Below are 24,566 nucleotides of genomic sequence, written 5' to 3'. Positions count from 1 at the left end.
CTCTTCACTCTGGAACATTTCCCCTCAGCATTTAAGCAGGCCCGGGTAAACCCACTGCTGAAGAGAAACCATCTCTAAATCCAGCACTTCTAAAAAAACTACAGACTGGTATCCCTTCTTCCATTCATTGCAAAGACACTTGAACGAGCTGTGTTCAACCAGCTCTCTATGTTTCTTGTACAGAACAACCTCCTGGACAGCAACCAATCTGGCTTCAAAAGCGGCCACTCAACTGAGACTGCCCTGCTCTCGGTTACTGAAGCCCTGCGACTGGCAAGAGCAGCTTCAAAATCCTCAGTACTCATTTTGCTGGACCTGTCTGCTGCTTTTGACACCGTTAATCACCAGATTCTCCTGTCCACGCTCAGAAAGATGGGCATCTCTGGAATCGCACTCCAGTGGCTTAACTCCTACCTTTCTGATAGATCCTTCATGGTGTCTCTTCTCCATCTACATGACGTCATTAGGGCCTGTCATTCAGAAGCATGGCTTTTCCTATCACTGCTACGCTGATTACACTCAACTCTACTTCTCATTCCAACCAGATGACCCGACGGTAGTTGCTCGCATTTCAGCCTGTCTGAGTGACATTTCTAGCTGGATGAATGACCATCACCTTCAGCTCAACCTTACTAAGACTGAACTGCTGGTGGTTCCAGCTAACCCCATCGTTTCATCACAACTTCTCTATACAGTTGGGTTCGTCAACCATAACTCCTTCCAGGACAGCCAGAAACCTAGAAGTTGTGACGGATCATCAGTTAAGCTTCACAGACCATATTGCTACAATGACCCGGTCCTGCAGGTTTGCCTTATACAACATTAGGAAGATTAGACCCTTCCTGTCAGAGCAAGCCACCCAACTTCTTGTCCAGGCTCTTGTTCTCTCCAGACTGGACTATTGTTATTCTCTCCTGGCGTACATGTACTATCAAGCCTCTGCAGCTGATCCAGAATGCAGCAGCGAGGGTTGTCCTCAATGAGCCAAAAACAGCTCATGTTACTCCTCTCCTCATCAGGTTACACTGGCTACCAGTAGCCGCTCGCATCAAATTCAAGGTACTGATGCTTGCCTACAAGACAACCACTGGCACGGCGCCAACATACCTAAGCTCATTAGTTCAATCTTATGCGCCCTCCAGAAGTTTGTGCTCTGCAAGTGAAAGATGCCTTGTGGTGCCATCCCAAAGAGGTTCAAAAACACTCTTACAGACTTTTTCCTGGACTGCGCCCAGCTGGTGGAATGACCTCCCGGTCTCAATTCGAACAGCTGAGTCTATACTCATTATCAAAAAAACATCTAAAGACTCATCTTTTTTGCCTGCACTTAACCAACTAATACTAGTACTTACATTTTCTTTTTCTTGTCTATCATATTCTTATAAAAAAAAAAAACCCTGGCTACGTGTTCTGTACTAGACTAACTGAGACTTGTCATAGCACTTGTATACCGTTGTTGTTGTTCTCTTGTTGATCTGATTGCTTCTGTTGTTCTCATTTGTAAGTCGCTTTGGATAAAAGCGTCTGCTAAATGATTAAATGTAAATGTAAATGTAAATGTAAACTCACCATAGACAGTGAGACTGAATCTCTTGCTCACACTGTTGCTCTGTAGTTGATAGAGTCCAGTGTGTTCAGTTCTGGTGTCTGTGATGATCAGAGATCCAGTTTGATGATCCACCTTCAGTCTGTCTCTGAATCTCCCGTCAGTAACATCATCATATACAGTGATGCTGCCGCCCATTACATTAATTTCAGCTATTAAAGTGTTTTCAGATCCAAACCTCCACAGAATCACATCTTCATCCATCATTTTAGTGAGATCAGAGTCTAGAGTGACTGAATCTCCCTCCAGCACTGACACTGACTCCACTGTAACCGTATCACCAAACACACCTGAAGAACAGAGACACAGATTAAATCTTAAAAATCACTTGATGCATTACATCATTTAACCTTTTTTTATAACATGGTAGTACAGGAGCAACTGAAGTCATAAAAACACATTTCAAACTCACCAAGCAGACGCCACACACTGAACAAAACTAATTTGAGAAACATTTTCTTCATCAGTTCACTTGAATCCTAGTAACTCTTATAATGTCTGAAACACGTCTGAACTGATGCTGTGTGTGTGTTTGTTGTCTTTCTTCTCAACAAAACTGAACCTCTGTCACAGTTTATTCTCACACGACCATTTCCTTTAACACAGGAAGTCATGCAAATGACTTATTATAATTATTATGTTTTCTAATTTATTCTGGTCCGAAAACTAATAGCAGAAGAGTGAAGTGCTTAAGTCATGATTTTTTTTTTTACTTAGATATTTGTAAATAATGTTGTGAGATGATCAGATGTCAATCTGTGTCGTTCATCAATGTTGCATGATAATATCTTGTTTGACTTCTGACTCTTCATAAACTACTGACACTCACTGACCACACAGAATGGTTGGTTCATATAAACAGGAAGAAAATAAAGAAATGTTTCAGCCATAAACTACTGACACTCACTGACCACATTCACAGACTGACAGATACACTGACCGCATTCATCTAATAATAGACACGCTACTGCAGGAGCTGTTTGTCCATCAGACCACATTAGATGAAGATAAATCAGACCACAGCAGGTTGAACCTGACTCAAACTGACACAGTGTTGGTGCAAGAATAAAACAGTGAATGTTAATGAGACCAGCAGCCAGTAAATCTGATTAATTCAGTTGAACCAAAATAAAAGTTGAAATTTGGCTGCCTGTGAGATTTGAGAAATGTTTGTTCATAAGAAGATCTCTGGCATTTCACTGTAGTCTTTGGTTTTAAAGTCTGAGCTTTTAACTAAAAAAAAAAAGAAAAAACTCTCTCCACTCTGAGTCGGTTGAGCTCTCAGTGCTGTAATGCTGTTAGCGGCTGTTCTTTAGAAACCCACCAGATGGTGCCATTTTTAAAATTCAAATCAAACCACTGATTATTAAATTAAATAAGGTGTGTATATTATTGTTCATGTATGTTACCTTCTGTGAATTTGTATTATCTTCCAAGAGAATGGTGTAGATGTCTTTACACAATGTAAAAACGGTGATACATATATAAAACATGCAAACAACGATTTTAATGTTGTTTATAACTGACTGGAATACGTTTAAGCAGGCTGCCACTTACAATAACACCACTGACCTCCAGGAGTACTTGGAGACTGTCACTGCCTACATCACCAAGTGTATTGAGGATGTAACAGTCACAAAAACCATCACTGTCCGGGCCAACCAGAAGCCGTGGATGACAGGGGAGATCTACAGACTCCTGAAGACGCAAAACGCTGCCTTCAGAGCTGGAGATGAGGTGGGCCTGAGAAGAGCCAGGGCCAACCTATCCCGCGGCATCAGATAGGCTAAGAGACAGTACTCCAGGAGGATAGCCCATCAATTCAGCGACAGCAGAGACACTCTGAGCCTGTGGCAGGGGATACAGACCATTACGGACTACAAGCCCCCACAGCGGACCTGTGACAGCAACATCTCTCTGCTGAACTAGCTGAACACACTTCGCTTCTTCGCTCGCTTTGAGGCACAAAACAGCTCCACTGCACAGAAGACTCCACCTCCTCCTAGTGACCAGGTGATGACGCTGACCCCAGGCAGCGTGAGGAGATCCTTCAGCAGGATCAATGCACGCAAAGCTCCGGGTCCTGACAACATTCCTGGACGTGTACTGTCAGCGGAAGCAGCAGCAGAACTCACTGATGTCTTAACAGACATTTTCAACATCTCACTTAGACTCAGACTGTTGTCCCCACATGCTTCAAAGCTACCACCATCATTCCAGTCCTGAAGAAGCCGTCTCCACAATCATCCCTCAACAGCTCATTGACAAACTGGTCGAGCTGAGGCTCAACACTTCGCTGTGCAACACTGGCTGTTGGACTTTCAGACTGGAAGACCTCAGGCAGTACGGGTCGACAGCAACACATCCAGCACCATTACACTGAACACTGGGGCCCCCAAGGATGTGTGCTGAGCCCCCTCCTCTTCACTCTGCTGACCACACGACTGCACACCGTCACACAACTCTCAACCTCTTCATTAAGTTTGCGGATGACACGACTGTGGTGGGTCTCATTAGCAACAGAGATGAGACAAACTACAGGAGCGAGGTGAGCCGCCTGGCCGGGTGGTGCAGTGACAACAATCTCTCTCTGAACTTGGAGAAGACGAAGGAGATTGTTGTTGACTTCAGGAGAGTGCACACTCAGCATGTTCCTCTGACCATCAACGGTGCGACTGTTGAGAGAGTGAGCAGCACCAAGTTCCTGGGTGTGCACATCACAGAGGACCTCTCCTGGACTGAAAAACACCGCAGCACTGGCCAAGAAATCACAGCAGCGTCTCTACTTCCTCCGCAAACTGAGGAGAGCCAGAGCCCCACCCCTCATCATGTACACCTTCTACAGAGGCACCATCGAGAGCATTCTGACGAGCTGCATCACTGTGTGGTATGGCGCCTGCAACGCGTCCTGCCGGAAGACTCTGCAACGCATAGTGAGAGCAGCTGAGAAGATCATTGGTGTCTCTCTCCCCTCCCTCCAGGAAATTTATAGAACCCGTCTCAGTCGCAAAGCCCTCTGCATCGCAAGTGATCCCACTCACCCTTCACACAGCTTCTTCAGTCTGCTGCCATCAGGGAGGAGACTGTGGAGTCTCCAGGCCAGGACCAGCAGACTGAAGGACAGCTTCATTCATCAGGGTGTCAGGAAGCTGAACTCGCTCCCGAACTTACCCCCCCCGTCCCTCTTCTGCCCCAGGAAACTAACTATGAACCCCCCCCCCCCAGATCCCACATCTCCAGGTCCTTCCACCCCCCCCTCCCTCTAACATACGATGATATGCATCAGTCACTTTGTGCAGAATTGGTCTGCTCACTACCTCATTCACCATGGAACTGACGTCATTCTACCACCTCATCAGTCAGTTTAAATAAAATAACTGCTCTTGAGCCATTTGTCACTTTAATCAGACTGAATAAGCTATTTTTTATGCACTAAAAATCTTTTTATCTGCACTGTTTGTTCACTGGTTTGCACTCTATCTGCCATGTGCCTTGCGCTGCTTTTATTTAACCATATTTTTATTTTTATTTTTTTTCTATTATGTCTTTTTTACGTTCCCTTATTGTATAGTTTTATCTTATATTTTATATTTGATCTAGATTTTTAGGCTCTACTGTTAGTGTTATCTGTATGCACCGGGGGTCTGAGAGTAACGCAATTTCGATTCTCTGTATGTATGTACTGTACATGTGGAAGAATTGACAATAAAGCAGACTAGACTTGACTTGGTCAGAACATTTTTATTATTATTATTATTATTTAATGCTCATCCAGCCTTAATTTAGTAAGTGACTTTTCTTTCTGTTTTAAATATGTTTTCTTTGGATTGTTTTGATTCTTCTGAGTACTCAAAATAGAATATAGAAAAATATAACTTCCTGCTGGCTAAATTTCACATGCAATAAAAAAAAAAAATTGTAAAAAAAGTTTTTTTTTTGTTTTTTTTTTTTGTAACTGTACTGCCTTAATGGTTTGATGTTTTGTAACCTACTGTTTAAAAAAAAAAAATCAGAAACAGAAATAAAAAATGTCAATACACACTCTGAAGTCCCGATCTGAATCAAAGTATAGATAAAAATATAGACCTGTATATGAATCACTGATCTCTCTCTCTCTACGAATCTTTGTTAGTATCACAAATATTTTTTACATTCATATTTTGCAAGCATTTGCAGTGTTTCTGCATGAAAACAAAACTAAAATCTCAAAGCAACAAAACATAAATAAAGAAAATAACAAACAAACATATTACAAAAAGTAATAAACACATATGAAATTGATCAGTACATGGAATTCTGAAATATGGAATTCTGTCACTATAGAATAAAACAAATGAAGAGTTTAATTGCAAAAAAAAAAAAAAAAAAAACAGATTCAAAAATCATGTTTTTATATATGTGTTTTTATTGTTTTAGTTAGTTTTTTTTTTTTTTTTTTTTTTTTTTTTACTTAAAATAACCGAACTGCAATTTGATGCACAATGAGAAATATAAATGGAAAATTTATAAAAACTGAGTTATCTTTTTGCAGATGAACTCTTCAAATATAGAAGAATATTCATAATTCTAGCCACCAGATGGAACCAACATACACCATACTGAAAAGATTCATTCAGTTAATGAACAGTTATATGATCTAGTTCAGAGGCACTGGAAAGCAAAGCTTTGTTTCACTGTCATTAAACAATTAGACTACAGATATTTTCATCTTTAAAGATCAAGATTCCAGAATATATCAGAATATTTATGATATCTGTTCTGTTTTCCTCTATTAACCTCTAGAAGATCTGACGTCATTGAGCAGAAGAACAGCAGCAGCTGCAGCAGCCACGCCCATCAGAGCAGTGACGACCAATCGCATCACAGCTTCAGCTGTATCACAACACTGGACTTCTGAGATAAAAAGTAATTATTAATAGTAATAATTATAAAGAGAGAGAGAGAGAGAGAGAGAGAGAGAGAGAGAGAGAGAGAGAGAGAGAGAGCATTGATAAAATTGATTTAGGGACTCAAAAATTTTAATAAAAACATATAGCCTATATCAAGAGATATATTTGCAAAATATATTTGCTACCTGCACATGGTTGACAGAGTTGAGTGATGTTCAGATGTGTGGTCTGGTTGCTGATGGGATTGTTGAGCACACAGCTGTAGCTGTTTTTATCCTGATATTCCACCTCCAGAGGTAGAGAGAGACTGATGCTGAGATCAGACACACTGATGCTGGACAATAAACTGTTTCCTTTGTACCAGGAGAGAGTCACATGACCCACATTCACCACTGAACACAACAATGAACAATATGATGATGATGATGATGATGATGATGATGATGATGATGAACAATCTCTGGTAATGTTAGGAACAGGCAGACGAGCTGAAATCATGAGACAATAAACAAATCTGGACCAAACTGATCAACAATGTTGAGTGTGTTCACAATGAGTCTGTGTCATCTTTAACTATAAGATATCATTATGTAAAAAATAAAAAAAACAAATATTTGAAAGACAAATGATCTTTTCTCACCATAGACAGAAACACTGAATGTTTTTGATGACAGTTTCGCTCTATGAATCTCTAGTTTATAATCTCCAGCGTGTTGAGTTGTGATGTTTGTGATGGTCAGAGATACAGTTTGTTTGTCCAGCTTCAGTCTGTCTCTGAATCTCTCATCAGGACCATTAAATGTGTTAAAAACTCCAAAATCTCTTCTGATTTGAGCTATAATAGATTTTTCAGCTCCAAATTTCCACAGTATATAATCATCTTCACGTATTTGAGTATCATCTATGTTCAGAGTGACAGAATCTCCCTCCATCGCTGACACTGACTCACTAAACACACCTGATGAACAAACAGATTTAACACAGATTAAGATTTCTCTTGTTTATAAATCCTGAAATCAGCTGTAGTTTGTGATCTTTAGATGTGAATTGTTTGGGCTGTCACCACTAGAGGCAGTAAGTGCACAGTGAGGGGTTTTCAGAACATACATTCACTCATGTACAGAAGAAAGGAGGCAGGGGCGGAGCTGGTGGCACCTGCAGCCAAAAGCATTGCTGCCCCATCTGCCACCAAAGATTTAACTTCTGTTTTATACATGTAAGCAGTGTTTCCTGTACCGCTTTTAAGCAGCCTAAGATTGAGAAATAATGGTCAGAAAACACATTTTAGAAATACTAAATTCACACAAAATGTGTTTTTCCATTCCACTCCTCTATTTTTCCATTGTTTTTCCATGTAAACATGCACTAGACAGACATATTTTTTATTGTGCTCACATCTCATGTGGTTTACAGATTTTTATTTATTTATTTTCTCCCACTGATGATAGTGAATATCGACTGAGTCTGTAATTCTGCCTGAAATTGTTGTTTGTTTTACATAAAATAATTAAAAAGTCATACAGACTTCAAACAATATGAGGGAAAGATGATTTTTGGGTGAACGCCTCCTTTAAATAAAAGCACATTAATTCAGAGGTCAGTGTGGCAGAAACACTGATTCAAGTGTTTCAAAAGAACACAAAACATAGTTAAAGGTGAAGTAAGGTGCTACTCAGTTCTCAGTTTAAACTTCATTGCATTTTATTGGCATGACAAATATTTCTACATTTGTGTTTCTGAAGACAATTAAACAATGCAAAGTGAAAATGTGCAACGCAACTTAACATAAATTGAGAAACTGCGTAATTGGCAAAAAGATATAAAATGGATGCCAATTAAATGAAATATTGATGAACATTCCACGTTTTGGCGACCAAGATGCCCCCAGTGTACACCATATAGTCGCTTTTGATCAGGGGTCTTTTCAGTATGTAATAAATATTGTGACAAATATTTTTACTTTTGTATTTGTGGGGTTGCTGCAGATAGTAATGTAACAAAATATAAATAGCAGGGGGAAATTAAAAGATTGGATGGCATTAAAAATGAAATTTTAATGAATATTCATTATTTTTGTCCACTGTAGATGGAGAGCAATGCTTTGTTTTGCCATATAAAAATGCAAATATCTCAATTAAGTTAATTTAGCCTGTCAAGCATTGTCCAAAGCTTCCAGTCTAAATTTTTATATATGTAGATAAATCTGAATTATTTCCCATTAAAGCCAGCACAAAATCAAAATTTAACCATGCACAACATTATTATTATTATTATTATTATTATTATTATTATTATTATTATTATTATTATTATTATTATTATTATTATTATTATTTAATTCATGTGCCCTCACAATCTTTAATCAAAATAACTTGTCTTCCCTCTAACAGCTACATCTCTTCTCTGATGATGTGTTTACTGGCACAAGGGCGGGGCAACTTGTCACTCACATAAAATTGTCCAATAGCAAACCACAACCATCCAATTACCTCCTCATGAACAAAATTAAGCCCCGCCCTACATTTGTTCTTATTTAAGAAGCAGTTTACCTCTGATGAATGTCAGGAATAAGAAAGAAAAGTCAAACAGAACAGATTTCACACAAACTGCAGCCTGACTTCCCTACAATGGATAACTGTACAATAACATTGCAATGCCTTCATTTTAAAAATAATTAATTTGTTTGTATCTTTGACATTGACAGATTGACAAATAATCTGCACGGATATATAGAGATGCATATGCAGCTGAATATCAATCTCATATTGAATATACACATAATAAATGATATTAACATCTCACATTCAAGCAAAAATTTAAATTGTGTTCAACATGTTTCATTTAAGATCTGTTCACTGAAATTTTTGGGGGGAACCAAAAAGGGTTCTTCAATGAAATCACTGCAAAAGCAACATTTTGGAGCATTATTTTTTTAAGAGTGTAGCATTCATAGATTTATTTCACAATAAAACTGTTTCTCATATAGAGGAAGTAAAATAATTGAAATCCTTTAAATCACACAAATCACACACAATAATCACAAAAACACACACACACACACTTCACACCTCAGGACATGCACACTAACATACATTAACCACAAACATGGAATAATAGCCACACTGTCAAGCACATGCTCAAAATGAAGCTGTGGAGAGTAAAGCAGAGTCTGCAACCGAAGACAGAGTGTTAGGAAGAAAGAAGTACCAAAAGATGCTCCTTTAGTTCTGTTGTTTCAGTTTTCTCTATTCCTGTGGTTTAGTTTTGATTTCTTTCATTTCTATATTGTTAGGTTTCCGTGGCTTTTGATTTCCCCTTCATCTGTGTCTAGTTTTGTTTCTTTCTAATCTCTTCTATTTATAGCCCTGTGTTTTATTCATTAGTCACTTCTTTTACACAAGCTCTTGGGTTCATTTACCTTTGTCTTGAATTATTGTTATTTCTTAGACTACCATCTTTATTTATTAATAAAATCCTGCTGTTATTAGATCCTGGCCTCTACTGCACATTACATGTAGCCTGCAGCAGAAATCTAACTAGAATAGTTGTGTTGTAGTTAAACTAACACATTAATGAATTGGATAACTTTAACTGAGGTGACATGATAAAGTTTTTCTAGCTCCTGATCTCAGTGAGGCCAGTAGACACAAGAGCTGCTGCTGAGTCAAGTGTTTGTGGAAGAGTTTCGTCTTCGGTTGCTTCGTGAAAGTACACTCAGCAGATCAGGTGAAGACTGGAAACATATGTGCTGCACAATGTTTTCTCAGAACTAGCTTCTCTTTTTTTCATCATTTTCGCTCAGTGACTTCATCTGCTCAAATCACATCCATGCATTAATACCTGCTGGGTGCTATTGCTGAGTTTATGCTGGTACCCAGCATGCACTGCGGCATGAGTCTTTTGTTTCGTTGATTGTCACCATTACTGTAAGCTAAATTTTGATGTCCACATGTGACAGTTCAGATTTCCCCATGTAAAATCATGTTCAAAGCTGTTTCAATGGCTGTACTTAAAGAAATTTAAAATGAACCAAGGTCCTAGTGCCCTACACTATAATGGTGCCTTCACATCTTAAACATGTCACACTAACTCTTACTAGCGCTGAACTTCTTACTAAATTGACAACTTTTACACTCAAATGTACTTTTAAAAATTGATCATGACAACACTCGTTAAAATCAAGGAAACAGCCAAGCGAGCATAAGTTCGATTAGATGTTTATTTATTACAATCTCTAGTATTTGTACAGACTGCATTGTTTATTGATGGTGGGTTTAAATTCATAAGAGCTCCACAAAAAATAACTTGCAACTGTAAAATAAATAAATGAATAAAAAGTCTGTAACTTACCAACCAGATGGCAACAGCACAAACACCAAAACACCAGTGTGTGAAACATCATCAGTTCAATGATGATATATTTTCAGTCAAATTTAAATATTGAATAAAATAGTTGAACAAGCTATTGACTGTGATCTGTGAACTATCTGCTGACTTCCTCCAGACTGAAGACTGAATCAGATCATCCCCCATGTGTTCAACAATACTTCCTCTCTAAAACTCACCAAAGACTTGTTAGCTCAACCATTATGTGCAAAATATTTGGCAGCTAGGACAGCCTTCACTGTATTTATTTTATTTTGTTTTATTATTTTTTTATGAATAATAAAACTATTATCCACTATTAAATATTCCTTTTATTGTGTGGTTTTCTAGAAAGTGTTATTGTCTCATTAAAAGGATTCACTTTGTTTGTATGTCACGTTGGAAAAAAGTATCTGTTAAATTAGTAAATATAAATGTAGTTGTGGATTCACTGAACTCAGATGCTAACTCACATGATTTTATGAACATATTATTTTGTGGATGTTTTCCATTAAATATCTTTCTAGTCTTGACATAATGTTTTTAACCAGTGAAGGTCTGAATAGTTGCAGCAAGTCTGAGTAACAGTTTCTGTTTCTTGCTGATGCAGTGTCAGTGTCAGTGATAGAGAGAGATAATAATGAAATAATTCTGATAATCTAAACACTGATGTTACTGTTATATACTGTTACATCACTCTGTAGGCGGATTGGTCCCTCAACAAAAACCCAATGGGATTTTTCCATAGGCTTTTGGATTATTGCAAAATATAAACTTTTGTTTTCAATCATATTTCATGAAACTAACACTTTTTGTCCATCAAGATAATCTTCACAAAATAATGTAACTTTGATGAATTTTGAAGCCTAAATAAAAGCACCAGAACTTTAAAGCTAAACTTAGGCTATAAATGAACTATACATCCACTGACTTCAGCATCAAATCCACGCTACATAAACCTTTTCATATATAATCTTAAAAGGACTTTCAGTGAAAAGGGTTTACTCTGTATATGAACTTTTCATATAAACTGGAATAAATACAATATTCTCCACCTCTGAAGATATAATTATGAGTTTGCTGTGGAAAAGAAAAGGGCCTTCATTTATCAACAGTTCGTTTGCACAGATGTGTGTGTGACAAGTGTGAAAAAACAATTAATGCAAAGTGTGGAATCTACCAAATTGTACTAGGATCGTGTGTAACCGCGTACACACATTTGATAAATAAAGATAAATACAATAAAAACAATGATGTGAGTCACTGCTTCTGTCACTCTTCTGAGGAAGATGGCTTTCACTTGTTTTGACAACAGAAGTATATTGATTGAATCCAGAAATTTGTCAGGTATCTCATGTCATAATTTAAGGATTAGATAATAATACTTAATGCACTTCAAACATCAGTTCATACAGACCAACTGAGTAATTGTTCAGTCTAAATCTCATAGTTTGTTGTTATCATGTCACTACCTTAGATAAAAATATAGACCTGCATTTGAATCATTGATCTCTCTCTGATATTGATGACTAATATTTTTACATTCATATTTTGCAAGCATTTGCAGTGTTTCTGCGTACAAACAAAATTAAAATCTCAAAGCAACAAAACATAAATGAAGAAAATAACAAACAAACATATTACAAAAAATGATTAACAAACAAATATGAAATTGATGTCACTACAGAATAAAACAAATTAACAGTTTTTTTGCAAAAAAAAAAAAAAAAAACAAAAAAAAAAAAAACAGATAACTCCATTTTCCAAAAAATCATGTTTTTTTTTTTTTATTATATCATCATGTTTTTATTGTGTTTTGTTGTTTTAGTTAGCTGTATTTTTTTTCTAATCAAAATAACCCAGCTGTAGTTTGATTGAGCTTCATTGGAATGCACAATGAAAAATATAATTTTTTGAAAATTGATAAAAACAGAATGATCTGTTTTTGCAAATGAACCCTTCAAATATAGAAGTATATTCATAACTCTAGCCACCAGATGGAGCCAACCATATTGAAAAGATTCATTCAGGTAATGAACATTTATATGATCTAGTTTATAGTATCTAGACCACAGATATTTTAATCTTTAAATATCAGGATTCCAGAATATGTCAGAATATTTATGATATCTGTTCTGTTTTCTCGTTTCAGCCTCTAGCAGATCTGACGTCATTGACCAGAAGAACAGCAGCAGCTGCAGAAGCCACGCCCATCAGAGCAGTGACGACCAATCGGATCACAGGCTCGATAGTATCACATCTATGCACTTCTGAAAAAAAAAAGAAATAATGAATGAATTAATAGTAATAATTATAAAGGAGAGAGAGAGAGAGAGAGAGAGAGAGAGACTTGTGTTGACCAATAGAAACTGAAAGATTAGGGACTCAAAAATTGTAATAAAAAAAAACAGCCTATATCAAGAAATATATTTTCAAAACTTCCTTTTGTGTTACAAGAAAAAAAAAATTGTTTAGAAAGACATGAGTAAATGATGACAAAAACTCATTCTTAAGTTATCAGTCTTTGTAAAATCAACAAAATGATTCATAAATCATAAATGTGAAGCACATGTGTGACTTATTTGGACTTTATGTCAAATAACTATGAACTTCATTGTATGGAAAATCACCCCCCCCCCCATCCCCAACACATTTCAGCCTGTCATACCTGAACATGGTTGACAGAGTTGAGTGATGTTCAGATGTGTGGTCTGGTTGCTTATGTGATTGTTGATCACACAGATGTAGCTGTTTTTATCCAGACACTCCACCTCCAGAGGTAGAGAGAGACTGATGCTGAGATCAGACACACTGATGCTGGACAATAAACTGTTTCCTTTGTACCAGGAGAGAGTCACATGACCCACATTCACCACTGAACACACCAATGAACAATTCTGCTGTGATGATGATGCTGCTGCTGCTGCTGCTGATGATGATGATGATGATGATGAAGATGATGAAGAAGAACAGTCTCTGGTAATATTGGGAACTGGCAGACGAGCTGAAAACATGAGACAAACGTGACTAGATCAGGAAGTGTTTATTGCAGCATCAGTCAGTCAATGAGTGTATTATATATCACAGCGATCTTCACTTCTCTCTCCACATTTATAAAATATTATTACACATGGACAAGTAACAAAGACGAAACTGATGTTTAATTGAAATGATTTAGTTATTTTATCATTTAATTATCAAAATAAATGTAAAATAAATTACCTTTAATTTACAGGTAAATAAAAAGGTGAAACAAATATTTAACTCACCATAGACAGCAAGACTGAATCTCTGACACACACTGTTGCTCTGTAGTTGATAGAGTCCAGTGTGTTCAGTTCTGGTGTTTGTGATGATCAGAGATCCAGTTTGATGATCCAGCTTCAGTCTGTCTCTGAATCTCTCATCAAGAACATCATCATATACAGTCATGCTGCTGTCGGCCATTACATCGATTTCAGCTATTAAAGTGTTTTCAGATCCAAACCTCCACAGAATCACATCTTCATCCATCATGTCAGTAAGACCAGAGTGTAGAGTGACTGAATCTCCCTCCAGCACTGACACTGACTCCACTGCATCTGTATCACCAAACACACCTGAAGAAGAGTTTGTCACAGATTAAATCTTAAAAATCACTTATGGTAGAACAGAAGCAACTCAGTTTTTTTTTACACACTGAACAAAACTAATCTGACAAACATGGTAGAACAGAAGCAACTGAAGTCATAAAAACACATTTCAAACTCACCAAGCAGACGCCACACACTGAACAAAACTAATTTGAGAAACATTTTCTTCATCAGTTCACTTGAATCCTAGTAACTCTTATAATGTCTGAAACACGTCTGAACTGATGCTGTGTGTGTGTGTTTGTGGTCTTTCCTCAACAAAACTGAACCTCTGTCACAGTTTATTCTCACACGACCATTTCCTTTAACACAGGAAGTCATGCAAATGACGTACTATAATTATTATATTTTCTAATGAATTCTGGTCCGAAAACTAATAGCAGAAGGGTGAAGTCATGGATTTTAATTTAGATATTTGTAAATAGTGTTGTGAGATGATCAGATGTCATTCTGTGTAGTTCATCAATGTTGCATGATAATATCTTGTTTGACTTCTGACTCTTAATTGACTGTTGGATTCATTTTATTTTACTGTAAATATGTTTTATATAGAACAGAAGTCTGAATGTTTGGTTCATATAAGCAGGAGAGAAAATGAAGAAACGCTTCAGTCACAGACTGACAGATACACTGACTGCATTCATCTAATAATAGACACGCTACTGCAGGAGCTGTTTGTCCATCAGACCACATTAGATGAAGATAAATCAGACCACAGCAGGTTGAACCTGACTCAAACTGACACAGTGTTGGTGCAAGAATAAAACAGTGAATGTTAATGAGACCAGCAGCCTGTAAATCTGATTAATTCAGTTGAACCAAAATAAAAGTTGAAATTTGGCTGCCTGTGAGATTTGAGAAATGTTTGTTCATAATGAGATCTCTGGCATTTCATTGTAGTCTTTACTTGTAAAGTCGGAGCTTTTAACTAAAAAAAAACCACCCGAGGTGGTTGAGCTCTCAGTGCTGTAATGCTATAATGCTGTTAGCGGCTGTTTTTTAGAAACCCACCAGATTGCGCCATTTTTAAAATTCAAATCAAACCACTGATTATTAAATTTATAAAGGTGTGTATATCATTGTTCATTTATTTTACCTTCTGTCTATTGTCTTATCTTCCAAGAGAATGGTGTAGATGTCTTTACACAATGTAAAAATGGTGATACATATATAAAACATGCAAATAACGATTATAATGTTGTTTATCCCAACCAGACATTCATTGGTGATTGGAGTTAGTGTAACAAGGTGGGCTCTCTGCACTTAAGGCCAAAAGTATAATAAGACTCATATTCTATCACCATCTACAAATCTTACATGTGTCACAGATAGCAACTTAGCCTATAGTCAATACCATAGTGTTAGCATCAGCTTTTAAATCACATTTCAGTAGCTAAAATATTAATTAGCACTGATAGTTTATTCTCAATTTATAAATGAATCTCTCGTTTGAGTTAGTTCCTTTTAATTTATTGGTCAAATGGGTTAGCAATATGGTATGAATCGGTTCGCAATTCTTTATGATTCATTCTTTTAATGGTTTAAAAGATTTCAAGAATCATTTGGAGCCAGTTCTTATTCGCTAAAACCGAAGGTTTCCTGTTAATTACTGCTTCTTTACTGTGAGATCTATTTATAGCTTCATCTTATCTGACAGAAGTAGATCTGCTGTGTGTTGTGTGTGTTTTTTCCTCAACAGTCAACATTCACATGACATTAAGCCTCAGGTGACACATATTCACGCCTACAAATCGCTGAAATAACAACTCCTCCTATTGCTGAAGCTAAAATAAATAATTTCTGAAACTAGCTTTCAGCAGAATCACAGCATATATAACGTCATGAGGCTTATACACACAACGTATATGATATTTTCATATTTTACAGTTTAATTTGAGACCTTTAAGAATTAATGGTTCAGTATTTTAGTGATAAAGCTGTTTTGTGTAAAGCGGAAGTCAAACTGTTAGCATCATGTGCACTGGAATGGAAAAACAGCCCTCGACCACACGCTGATCACACATCAAGATATACGATCACAAACTGATCACGAACTCACCACAAACCACCGGTACAGACAACGCTCACACAACAGATCACACAATCACACAAATCAAAACAACTGCTGTACTTTTTTTTTTTTAATTATGAGAAAACAAAGTGTTTGTTGTTGTGTTTGGACTTTTTCTAAAAGAAAACAAAACAGATTCGAGGCTTTGAATGTCAAACATGAAAACGCTCCAATGAGTCACGAGATTTAGATTTAGTTTGTTAGAAGACACAGAACTGCTGTACAAAGTCTTTTCATTAGTCCTCTCTGAATGTCAGACCCTTCAGAATCATTCTGCTTTGTGTCTGCTGGGATTTCCTGATATATATATATATATATATATATATATATATATATATATATATATATATATCTGCTGGGATTTCCTGATATATTATATAGATTTAAAAAAAATCATATAAAAATGAAAACACACTCATACACAACGACTTCATAAAAAAAGATTTAAGTTTGATCATCTACTCATGAAAACAGATTCATAAACGACGACATCATCCTCTTCCCAGTGATGTTCCGCTTTTATCTCCTGTAAAAACAAAATATAAAAATAATTTTAAAAATGTAAATACAAAAAAAAGTATAATATTTATTTTGTATGGAAGCCTGTTTATGCGACAAAATTAAAAAAAAAAAAAAAAAAAATCTTAATGGTAGTTATGACTTAATGACTTTTCTTTGAATTCTGAGTTTACCTTTCCCTGCAACACAAAGAAAAAAACAAACAATTAACAATCGTGAGAAAAATAGAGAAAGTAAAAAGGCAATTGTGACTTTTTCACTGCAATTGTGAAATATAAACTAACAATTAAGAATCGTGAGATATAAACAAAAAAAAATAAAATTTGAAATAAAATTCAACAAATACAGCAAAAAAAAAAAGGTTGTATAAACTAAAAAACAGGCTTTCCATAGATTTGAGATTCTAAAATTTCCAGTAATATTGATCAGATTCAGCTCTTTATTTCTGGTAATTTATTAGCTTGAGTTAATGCCATCAAACATCTACTGCATCTACATCACTGGTTTTGCTTTAGGAGCTTTTATGTAACAGTGGACATCACGTTTTATTTTCCTGACAAGAATACAAGCTGACTCACCGCTGCACTGATGCAGAGACAACATACACAATCATAAACGATCTTACCGATTTCTGTGTGTTTCTTTTGTAGAACGTTGGCTCAGCATAAGTGACCTCATCTGCACAACAATAATAACAGACGCATTAACACAAACACTAGCTTTACTACATCTTTTTCATTACTGTTAGTAGGGCTGTCACAGTTAGATTGTTAAAGCATGTTCAGTTTGAATGTATACTCTAGTTCTAGCAAAGTATAAATAATCCTTCTTAAAAGCAGTAGGTTACTCTTTTATTATTGAATTAATGAAGAATATCAAAAAATTTTAAATTAAAAATAAAAAATTTAAAATAATTTATAAACCTTCTATAATCCTTCTTAAAAGCAGTAGGTTACTCTTGCCTTCTTGACCAGTTTTTCTGTGTTTTCTGCGGATGCAGAATATCCCGATTGCAGCAACAATCAACAGAGATGCAGCAGCAGCAGAGATCAACACTATCAGAGAGACTGGAGGATGAGAAGAAGACCGTGCTGCTACGTCTAAAGAGAGGCAGTGATGTAATCGTAAAAGTTATTGTGTCAATCTGAAAAAATAAAAATAAAGATATCAAATAATAAAAAAATAAAAAAACTACCATACCTGAACACCTGCACATGGTTGACAGAGTTGAGTGATGTCCAAATGTGTGGTCTGGTTGCTGATGGGATTGTTGAGCACACAGCTGTAGCTGTTTTTATCCTGATATTCCACCTCCAGAGGTAGAGAGAGACTGATGCTGAGATCAGACACACTGATGCTGGACAATAAACTGTTTCCTTTGTACCAGGAGAGAGTCACATGACCCACATTCACCACTGAACACACCAATGAACAATTCTGCTGTGATGATGATGATGATGATGATGATAATGATAATGATGATGAAGAACACTGTGAAGAGTTACTGCTGATGACAGGAACAGGCAGACGAGCTGAAAATATGAGTTAAAAAAACAGAAACCTGGATGAATCCAAGCAACAATCTTCACTGTTCAGTGCTGCTGTCATCTCAAACTATAAAATGAGTGAACTTTTCAGTATGTAAATAATAAATTAAGAACATGTGAAAGACAGGACAAATTCTAAAATCTCTACTCACCATAGACAGAAACATTGAATGTTTTTGATGACAGTTTAATTCTATGTATCTTTAGTTTATAGAGTCCAGCGTGTTGAGTTGTGGTGTTTGTGATGGTCAGAGATAAAGTTTGTTTGTCCAGCTTCAGTCTGTCTCTGAATCTCTCATCAGGACCATTATATGTGAAGAAAATTCTAGCAGCTCTATTGATTTGAGCTAACAGAGACTTTTCAGCTCCATATTCCCACACTATATCGTCATCTTCATGTACTTCAGTAAGATCAGAGTGTAGAGTGACAGAATCTCCCTCCATCACTGACACTGACTCACCAAAAACACCTGATGAAGACAAAAAAAAAAAAAACATTTTTCATTGATTGAGGTTCCTGCTGTTTATAAAATATTACATAAGCTCTAGTTTGTAACTCTGAGTTGTGAACTGAAGAACAGCAGCAGATATAAGAAAGAGATGGTGTTTTATAAGCTGTAGAGTACAATACATTTGTGCAGTCACACAAGTTCAGTACAGCTTGAAAGTAGGATACAAGTTTATTTTTTGTCTCAGACTTTCATTTACTTGTTTTATAAAAATTAAATTTTTATATTTGAGATATTTAGATTAGTAAAAATAAAAATAAACCTCACCAAATTTCACCCACTTTGCTCACTTTTTGACCAATGATTTTCCATTTCCTTTTGTTTGTTTGAAATATTGTTGTAGTTATGGCTGACAGCGGTGCAGCGGTCATTTGAAACCCACAAAAAAACACCTAATATTTGAACGCTATAGGATATCTGAGCCTCCATTAGTTTACATTCACTTGAAATTTCCTAAATAAATTTTAATAGTCATGGAAATCACAAACCAAGACCTGAATTCAAATGAGATGATGTCTCACGAAAGTAGACAGATTTAAACAGTAGCAGTGGCGTGTTGCTCTGAAATAGATACAAATGAAGGCATAAAATGCTTTTATAACTTACCAATCAGAAACCACCAGCACAAATACAACAAAACAAACATATAAAACATCTTCTGTGTCTGAACTAGTATCACTATCCACCAAAAGCACTCTGTTGATCTGATGTGTGAACCTGAATCCACCCCCAACAGAGTCGGACCCTCCTATATAGCATCTCACACTCTTTGAAAACGTTGTGTATATTTATATGGTTTAATGTATACATAAATGTTCTTCTAGCCCTTAATAAGATTTTAATACATTCCCAATTCCTTATAATGTAACATTAATTAAATGATATATGACAGTTTTTGAAATTGCCTGTTTGTGTTAAACAAGTTAGTAGAAGAATATTGAATGGATCTCCCTTAATTTAATGATAACAGAGGTGATTGGTTTTAAAACAGCTAGTTAATAATAATTTGATTATTAATTGTTATGTTGAAACCGGTCACGCTCTCACATCATTAGACTGCCACACAGTTCTTCAGCTCACTTCAGAGCACTTCAGAGTCAAACGGAAACCTGCTGTGGTCTGATTTCGACAGAAATAATGCTGTTTGATCTGTTGGGTGAACAAACAACTTGTGCATGTAGTGAAGAGTTCTGGACTTGTTTCTTTTTGTGTGTATGAAACATATATCCTATGGAATCAATTACAACAGAGACACAAGTAAATGACTTCATGCAGGAAGCTGAGAAAACGGTCCCAAACGGGCACAGACAATTGCTTTTTTAAATTAATTAATTCATTTATTTATTTAAAAAAAAATGAAAGTCAAGGGACACTCTTTCATGGATTAACCAGAGCAATGCAATCTGGCTGCGAAACTTCAGTATAATACAGTTTGATAGGAGTTCCGAACAACTGAATCGAAACAAAAGATTAATTCGCTCCACGAAGTGTTTCGAAAGCTCCCATCACTGGCCAGTGTTTACACCGAGTGTTCACACAACAGCTAAAGCCTGTCTACACTGGAAGCGAAAATACGACCGTCATCATCTGTACTTTGTATCAGTTCTTCGTAACCAAGACAGCGTCCTCCCGTTGAGCGTCACTGGTTATAATGGCTTCTATTGTCTTTTGTTGTGTGTAGACACGGTGTTACTTTCACTTTAACTTTAACTTGTGGTCATTAATACTGAAGAAGAGTGAGGCACTTTTGTTTGAGTCTACATTGGATTTTTTTTCTGCTAAAAGCGATGAAAATGAAGTTTCCATTTATATTGCTGTCAGTCTATTTGTTTTTTCCGCACAATGGTAAGACATTTTATCATATCAATCTCTTTTCCGATCGATAAACCGATAGAAGAATGACGCAGTTTTATTATGGGCCAGATCTAATTGCTTTGTATTTGACAGAAGTTTATTATATTATGTAGCCTACAAGTTAGTTGGCCTATTATGTTTATTATTATTATTATTATTATTATAATTATTATTATTATTATTATTATTTCGCTCGAATTCTGTGAGTTCTCTCACTTTAAACTATTCTTTTTCGGTCGACGAACGACTAATGTGACAAATGTGTTTCGTTTTGTGTCAGCTCTCACTTTACACTAGGCACAATTATTTCTTAATTATTGTTGTTTTAAGTACAGGATGAATTGAAGTGAAATGTAATAGTTTTCAATACGTTTTTGTTTGTGCGGGGACAACAAGAGCAATTTCAGATCGTGAACGACAAAAAAATATAAATATATTTTTATACTCCTGGCAAAACTATTGAAAAAAAAAAGTGTCATGTAAATGATCAGGTCTAGTGACTTGGTATAAAAAAATGTCTCATCCATATCTTGAGATGAAGAATTTACATTTTTGTTGATGTAGATGATATAATAGCGTCAAGTGTTAATGGTGCGTTCAAGATGTAAAAACGAAAATACACATATAGCCTATAATTTTTTTTTTACATTATTTACATTATTTGAGTCTTATTCGTTGATGTTTTTTTTTTTTTTTTTCCATTATCTCAAAAGTGAAAAAATTATCCTTAAACAAACCCATTATTTTATTAGATGGGATTTTCATGACATTACAAAAGCACAATCTGTGTTTGTGACGGAGGGAGATTCAGTCACTCTACTCACTGGTATTAAGAAAAACCAAGAAGACAGAATCAGATGGTACTGTAATGACACTCGCATCGCTCAAATCAATGGCGATCCCAGTAAGACCTGCACAGATGTTCAGTGTAATGAAGGTACTGAGAGATTCAGAGACAGACTGAAGCTGGATCATCAGACTGGATCTCTGACCATCATGAACATCACAAACACAGACTCTGGACTTTATCAACTTAAGATCTTCAGCAGCAGCAGCATCAGTGAAAAGACCTTCAGTCTTTCTGTCCGTGGTGAGTAATTTAACAAATGTTTGGATTTTATACATTTTTAAAAGCTTTTAAACCAGTGAGACTTAGAGCTGCTCTAGTCAGTGTTCGTGTTGATCCATCTTTCTGTGTTCCCTGGCTCCCAGTGTCCTGTATGATTTGCGGTCTTTTTAACACTCCCTGCCCTTAGATCCTCACCTCTGCCTGCCCATTGTCCATGTAACAGCAACAAGCAAAAAAGTGCATTACTTTAACAAAGTGTCATCTTGTGCCCCTACAAATAAAGGTTGCTGCTGAAGGTAAATAAAAAAAAACCCTACTTGCTACATGATCGCACGATGAAAACGTACCTTTGGAAACATTTTCGCAAGACGCGAAGTCGCAAATTATTTACTGATAGCTACATATCACTGCTGTTTCCAACAGAAATGTCCACTAGAGGCATTACAACAGAGAACACTCATACACAGTTATGATTACGGCTGCATATGTTTTGCTTTCTGGATGTAACAAGCTTGCTCGGTAGCTTAGCCAGCACAGAATTGTACTTATGTAGAAGCATTGGGTTCGAATCCTTTCGAATATTTCCACTGTTTTTTTTTTTTTTTTTTCTTGTTGTGGAGTTTCTTTCCCCAAAATGGTCCTTCAGCAGCTGTTGGTTTGTGTTTCAGGTGTTTCTGCTGCTGAACGAGATAAAATGAAGAGAAAGTCAGTGAAGGAGGGAGAATCTGTCACTTTAGATCCTGGTGTAATAAAACAACCAAATCATGTGATGATGTGGTATTTTAATGACACTCTCATCGCTGAAATCACTGGAGATCCCAACAAGGCCTGCACAGACTTTCATTGTCCTGAGAGATTCAGAGACAGACTGCAGCTGGATCATCAGACTGGATCTCTGACCATCAGGCACATCAGAATCACAGATTCTGGACTTTATGAACTAAAGATCAGCAGCAGCAGTCGTCGCCACCGCCGCAGCATCAGCAGTGTAAAGAGCTTCGATGTTACTGTCATTAGTAAGTGTAATTTAGTCCTTCAGGCATTTGGACTCATACAGTGGAATATAAAGAATGATATAGATCAGTCTGACTCATTCATTCATACACACTAATGACGGTCTCTGTTTTGTTCCAGATTCAGGTCTGTCTCCGGGTGCTGTAGCAGGTCTGTCTGTTATTGTTCTTCTGCTGGTGACTGCAGCTGTAGCTCTTGGTGTGATTTTCTATCACGGCAAGAGATCCATAAACGGCAAGTATCGCCTATTAATACTACATTGAGAGGAAAACATCACCTTTGTTGAGCAAAATCTGTATTTAATTATGTGTGTGATTATTTTTAGGTCACGAGATTGTGCAGTCCGAACAGGATTAGTGGGTAACATGATTTCTACTGAAGCATTATTCACATTGATCCATCGTTTCCCAAAAATACTGTACCTAATGATCATCAAGGGGCCATTCACACAGAACGGGTTTTTCCATTCCACCTCGGTACTTTCCGATTGTTTTTCTGTGTAATCACATGCTAGATAAACGTGTTAGACTGCAACACTTGTGTCTTTTTCAACACCTTGCTCACAGGATGACGTTCTAACAACACGGCGCTCAAGTTAAAACTGTTTTTCCTGATATTCATGTTCTTTGGAATGTCACTGTTGTACTCTGTTGTCTACACTTTGATGATTATGGCCTTCACAGGTATTCCATTGAACATCTAATGTTTTGCTAATATTTTGCCATGGCTTTATCATGTTTGTTTGTTTAACCAATATAACATCACTAACCAAAATAACTCTAAGAAAAAAACTGTTTGTTTGTTTAATTCAGGGTTTCATCACTTACAATTATAACTGGAGGATTTTAACTACTTCTTAGTAAAAGTTTGAATTTAATTGCTTAATTCACCAACATCCTGAACTATTATGTCCCCACATCCCCACATTGGTGCAACAAGGAATATTTTTGTTTGTTACATACAATTTAATACTGCTTCAGATGATCTTACATGATCTTAACTGTCACTGTGGATAATATGAGCTGTGTGATGGGCAAGGCATTCTGAATTCTTGTTAATAACCAGGTTGGGTAACACTTTATTTTAAGGTGTCCTTGTTACACGTTAAATGCACTTACTATTATAATAACAATAAATTATGCATAATTACATGCAAGTTACCCTAAGCCAAACTCTAATTCTAACCCTAACCATATAGTAAGTACATGTAGTTAATATTACTCAGTACTTAAATTTGTAATTACTAGTACAACAAGGACACCTAAAAAAAAAGTGTAACCCCAAGTTGTTCAACTTCTGTTGTGGGATTAGCTGAAATGTGCTAGTCATTTTGGTTCTGGATGTTAAATGTAGCACAGTTTTTGTATTTTGGAAAAAAAAAATGATGTCATGTACTGTACTAGACTCATAAGCCAATGATTTATGCTGCTGCAAGTTACTATATATATATATTGGATAAAAGTAAATGTGTTATTATTCACAAACTTTTGA

General features: G+C 36.3%; 2 protein-coding genes across 2 annotated transcripts; one reads left to right on the top strand and one right to left on the bottom strand.

Annotated features, from left to right (window-relative positions):
• Positions 1-6,086: 6,086 nt before the first annotated feature.
• LOC122141448 (natural killer cell receptor 2B4-like) lies at positions 6,087-15,516 on the bottom strand. The gene is made up of 4 exons (XM_042748927.1): positions 15,504-15,516; positions 14,130-14,459; positions 6,681-6,983; positions 6,087-6,499 (listed from the first exon to the last, which is right to left on the bottom strand). The coding sequence occupies exons 1-4, from the start codon at positions 15,514-15,516 to the stop codon at positions 6,378-6,380; spliced, it is 768 nt and encodes a 255-aa protein (XP_042604861.1). The 3' UTR covers positions 6,087-6,377.
• A 4,095-nt stretch (positions 15,517-19,611) lies between these two features.
• Positions 19,612-23,804, top strand: LOC109084811. The gene is made up of 5 exons (XM_042748926.1): positions 19,612-19,652; positions 21,745-22,082; positions 22,730-23,077; positions 23,196-23,309; positions 23,401-23,804. Exons 1-5 carry the CDS (start codon positions 19,612-19,614, stop codon positions 23,430-23,432), a joined length of 873 nt encoding a protein of 290 aa, XP_042604860.1. The 3' UTR covers positions 23,433-23,804.
• Positions 23,805-24,566: the final 762 nt, after the last annotated feature.

The sequence above is a fragment of the Cyprinus carpio genome, chromosome B22 (genome assembly GCF_018340385.1).
Source record: "Cyprinus carpio isolate SPL01 chromosome B22, ASM1834038v1, whole genome shotgun sequence".
Lineage (NCBI taxonomy): Eukaryota > Metazoa > Chordata > Actinopteri > Cypriniformes > Cyprinidae > Cyprinus > Cyprinus carpio.
The sequence above is the reverse complement of the archived record's forward strand: the minus strand, read 5'-3'. Positions and strand labels throughout refer to the sequence as shown.

Coding starts and splice junctions, on each gene's coding strand:
- LOC109084811 (XM_042748926.1), top strand. CDS start 19,612: ATGGAAATCACAAACCAAGACCTGAATTCAAATGAGATGAT. Junction 19,653..21,744: donor CTGAATTCAAATGAGATGAT/GTCTCACGAAAG, acceptor TTATTTTATTAG/ATGGGATTTTCATGACATTA. Junction 23,078..23,195: donor CTTCGATGTTACTGTCATTA/GTAAGTGTAATT, acceptor GTTTTGTTCCAG/ATTCAGGTCTGTCTCCGGGT.
- LOC122141448 (XM_042748927.1), bottom strand. Junction 6,984..14,129: donor ATTCAGTCTTGCTGTCTATG/GTGAGTTAAATA, acceptor TCATGATTTCAG/CTCGTCTGCCTGTTCCTAAC. Junction 6,500..6,680: donor ACTCTGTCAACCATGTGCAG/GTAGCAAATATA, acceptor TTTTTATCTCAG/AAGTCCAGTGTTGTGATACA.